Source organism: Carlito syrichta, unplaced genomic scaffold (assembly GCF_000164805.1).
Source record: "Carlito syrichta isolate Samal-C Ts95f unplaced genomic scaffold, Tarsius_syrichta-2.0.1 Scaffold307277, whole genome shotgun sequence".
Classification (NCBI taxonomy): Eukaryota; Metazoa; Chordata; class Mammalia; order Primates; family Tarsiidae; genus Carlito; species Carlito syrichta.
Window position 1 is genome coordinate 289797 of NW_007251373.1, and position 3856 is coordinate 293652.

At 44.5% G+C, this 3856-nt stretch overlaps 1 protein-coding gene across 1 annotated transcript in view; it reads right to left on the minus strand.

Annotated features, from left to right (window-relative positions):
• Nucleotides 1-3655: 3655 nt before the first annotated feature.
• LRRN4 (leucine rich repeat neuronal 4) overlaps nucleotides 3656-3856 on the minus strand; it is a 9241-nt gene continuing 9040 nt past the window's right edge. Inside the window, exon 6 of the mRNA XM_021715678.1 lies at nucleotides 3656-3856. This exon is cut by the window's right edge and continues 901 nt beyond it. Within this exon, the coding sequence (XP_021571353.1) occupies nucleotides 3656-3856 (201 nt within the window).

Sequence of the window (3856 nt, forward strand, 5' to 3'; positions counted from 1 at the left end):
TTTTAGGTGTCTTGATTAATTTATGACGTCAATTAATTCTAATGTCAATCATTTTTTTATATGTTTTTTAAAAACACAGTTCAGAGCAGGGAAAATGAAGAGTTGACACCTCTCCTTAAAATTTAGATTGCTCACAAAGCACTGGGAAATTTCTTAGGTTTAAATGTACATCATACACAACTTGACTATATATTTTTATGTTTGATTTTTAGCTCTGTGTATATGTTAACAGTTCCTGTGGTTAATATCTGACCATTCAGGATAATGAACATGAAGTTAGCTTTGCTGTGGATGAAGTAAAGTTGTAAAAGAGATTAGAAATGCAGGAAGTTTTGAAAATAATAAATAAAATAGAAGGTACTGAAGTTCGTGTTGAGTAGTCTTCCAGCCTCTCAGGTGCCTAATAGTTTGTGTACTGGGATAGCCAGTAACAAAGGTAGTTGGAGACTGTCGCTGAGGGCAGTGAGCTACAGCACACCTTCCACCGTGTTTCTAACAGCAATTTTTGATTGACATTGGAACCTGTACTCATATATTGTGTAAATAATAAGCTGTATATTTTTCAAAGGTTTTTAAAAACTTTGGAGAATCTTCTTTTGTTAAGATGTTAAAGGAATAAAAACTGGAAAAAAAATTGTACCTTCCACTTGGGGTAGTTTGTGTAGCATACTTATCCTCTGCTTTTGCATTAGTTTTCTGATTCACAGTCAATTCAGATACATCGTAAAAACATGTATCATTATCATTGTAATAATAATTGTTAGGGACCACCTGACAAGACATTCTGGCTACACCATTGTGTTTAGAAGAGTGGAGGCTGTGGGGAGGGGGAGAGAAGGCCAATGTCCAGAGCTTCCTCTTAACAGTAGCGGCCTGTTGCTACCCTTTGGCCCTGGTTTTAACCCAAGAGCAATATGGAATCATACCGTGAGACTACCCAATCACAGCCTGTTACACAGCTTTAAATTAAAGTGAGAAGTTACAAATGAAATGCCTCTTGGTGGTGGTGTTCTGCATCAGTGTGCCCCTCTGGCTTACAGATCCTGGCTTCTTTGTTCTCAGACTAGCAGCTGAAGCCTGCAGCCAGGGGCAGTGCCACTGAATGAGATGGAGGGGCTGAGAGGGCTAAGAAGGGCACGTGTGGCTGGGGAACCTCCCCTACAGTCTTCAGCTGAGAGCCGGAAGGCTGGAGGTGGAAGTCCCACTGCTAGACTACCAAGAGACACACTTTGTAAGTCGGCACTAGTGATGTGAGCCACACAGGAATGGTGTCTAAGAAAAAGGACTTGAAGTAGTTATGGTAAAATTTAGAACTTTGCACTTTATGTTTATTTACAGTTTAGTGTTGATGCCATTGGGAGTGACTTAGCGGCTGGACTCACAATTACTCGTACCTCACTATTAAGGTCTTAGTCCTGCTCTGCTAGTACACTTTCTCCACTTCAACCTGTTATAAAACATTCTTTCCAGTTTCAAAACATACTGGAATTGTATAGGCTGTTCCAGTGTATACTCGTGAATACAAACTCAAAACACGGAAATTGATTTCATCATCTTCACAGATACACAATCTTTGTAGTAGGCTTAAAAGTATTGGTATCAGCCGGGCGCAGTGGCTCAAGCCTATAATCCCAGCACTTTGGGAGGCTGAGGTGAGAGGATTGCTTGAGTCCAGGGGTTTGAGACAGCCTGGGCAACTTGGCGAAACCTTGTCTCCACAATAAGTCAAAAAATTAGCCGGCCTGTTAGCACATGCCTGTAGTTCCCTGTAGTTCCAGCTACTTGGGAAGCTGAGACAGAAGAATTACCTGAGTCCAGCAGGACAAGGCTGCAGTGGCCATGAGTGTGCCACTGCACTCCAGCCTGGGTGACAGAGTGAGAATCTGATTCAAAAAAAAAAAAAGTATTGATATCAATTATATGTCAGAGGACTTTAGTCACATGTTTGGCTTTTGTGTTGCAGTTAGTTTATTTTTTGAGATGAGGTCTCCCGAGCTCAAGCAATCCCCCCACTTTAGGTCTCCCTAGTAACTGGGACTACGGGTACCTACTATCACACCCAGCTTACTTTGCAGTTTTTAAGCAGAAGCTGGTAGAGATGTTTTAAATCACTTAGTCCAGTTCTCTTGGTTACATTTGTGGTGAAACTGGGGATCCGCTTTAAAATTTTGGGAAACTTTCAGAACTGCTAACTCCTAGAAATATACAGTGCATTTCAGTTTCAGTTTTCTGCAGCACAATTTGGAAACAAGATACATGGGATTCAAACTTTTTTTTTTCTTACAGCAGAAATAAGTGCTGCTGTGGGTTGGATTATGTCCCCCAAGAAAGGTATGTTCAAGGTATGTTCAAGGTATGTTCAAGAAAGGTATGTTCAAGGTCTTCTTTGAAGACACAATCACATCAGCATGAGGCCATGGTGGATTACAATGGGCCTCAATTCAATGACTGGTTTCCCTGTAAGAAAAAATGTGGACAGAGAGACCCAGGCAGGATGCCATGAGATGGCAGTGCAGGCTGGAGTGATGTCTGCAAGCCAAGACACACCAAGGTGTGCTGCCCACCCTCGGAAGCTCAGAGGGGCATGAACAGTTCCCTTTCAGAGCCTCTAGGAGGAGCCAACAAGCTGATTCCTTTGACGCTGGATTTCTAGCCTGAACTGTAAGAAAACAAAGTTCTGCTATTTTCAGCCAGCTTTACCAGTTTGTAGTAGCTACAGGAAATTAGCAAGTGCTAATGGAGAAATTAAAATCTAGAAATATGGCCCCAATTTTAATTTCATAGAATCACTTTTCCCTAAAAGTGAAAAAGCAAAGGGTATATATACTAGACATCCTTCACCAAGACACAAATTCTCAAGGTGTTTGATGTGCTCTGAAGCTCCTAGCTAGAGCTCTGAGGTTCTCTTTTGCCTTCCCTCTAAGTGAAGAAAAAGGTTTCTGAAAGCAAGCTTATGTTTCCTAAAAAATAATTCATCGTTCACATGTCCACTTAATCTTGGGTGAAATGCAGTAAACACTGACTTAAGACAGTCCTTTCCCGTGTTTCACACGTGTTCTGAGAAAACTGCAGTTTTTATCTGTAATCTGTAAAGCTGTAAATACTTTCTTCATTTTATTTTTATTTTTTTCCCCATAATCCGAAAGGCGTTAATAAACCCAGAAGACCTTAGGAAATAACCAGTACCTCTTCCCCTTGACCCGATTCTCAGCAGTCGGAATCCACTGCAATGGACTCCCTGAGTAACGTGGCCCACTGTGCCCTGAGCTTGGCCACGAAGGAGCCTCTCTGCAAGAGAGAGCTGAGGCGGTGGTTTCTGACACCGCAGAAGAGGAGGCCTTCTGCAGTTTCCCTGTTTTTTATCCCTTCCTACTGACTTACACGATTCTACTGGAGGCAAACTGCTGAAAATCCCAAACGCAACAACACACAGCAAGGCCTGGTGGCCACGGGAATGGCCTGACCTTGCCATCAGGTTTCCGGGAATAGAGTAAACAGAAGGAAGGGGAGGCAGCATCTGGCAAGCTCCATGATTGCCCGAGGCGTGCTGGCTTGGCGGAAAGTAGAGACCCTTATTGCGGACGGCGTCGCTTTTGGTCCTCAGTGTCTTCCTCTCTGCGTTCAGGTCGAGTTCGACCGGCGTAGGGGAAGCGGGCTAACTGGAGGTCTGGCGCCCCAGCGGGCAGTCAAAAGCCGGGTTCTTGTAGGCCACGAGGTGCGTGTCGTGGCGCTGCGGGCGCGGCGCCCGGCCCCGCCTGCAGAGACACGCGGACAGCGCCAGGGTGCTGGCCAGCAGCAGGCCGCCCGCGGCGCACAGCCCGGCCAGCACGAGCGCCAGGCTGGGCTTGGTGGCGAA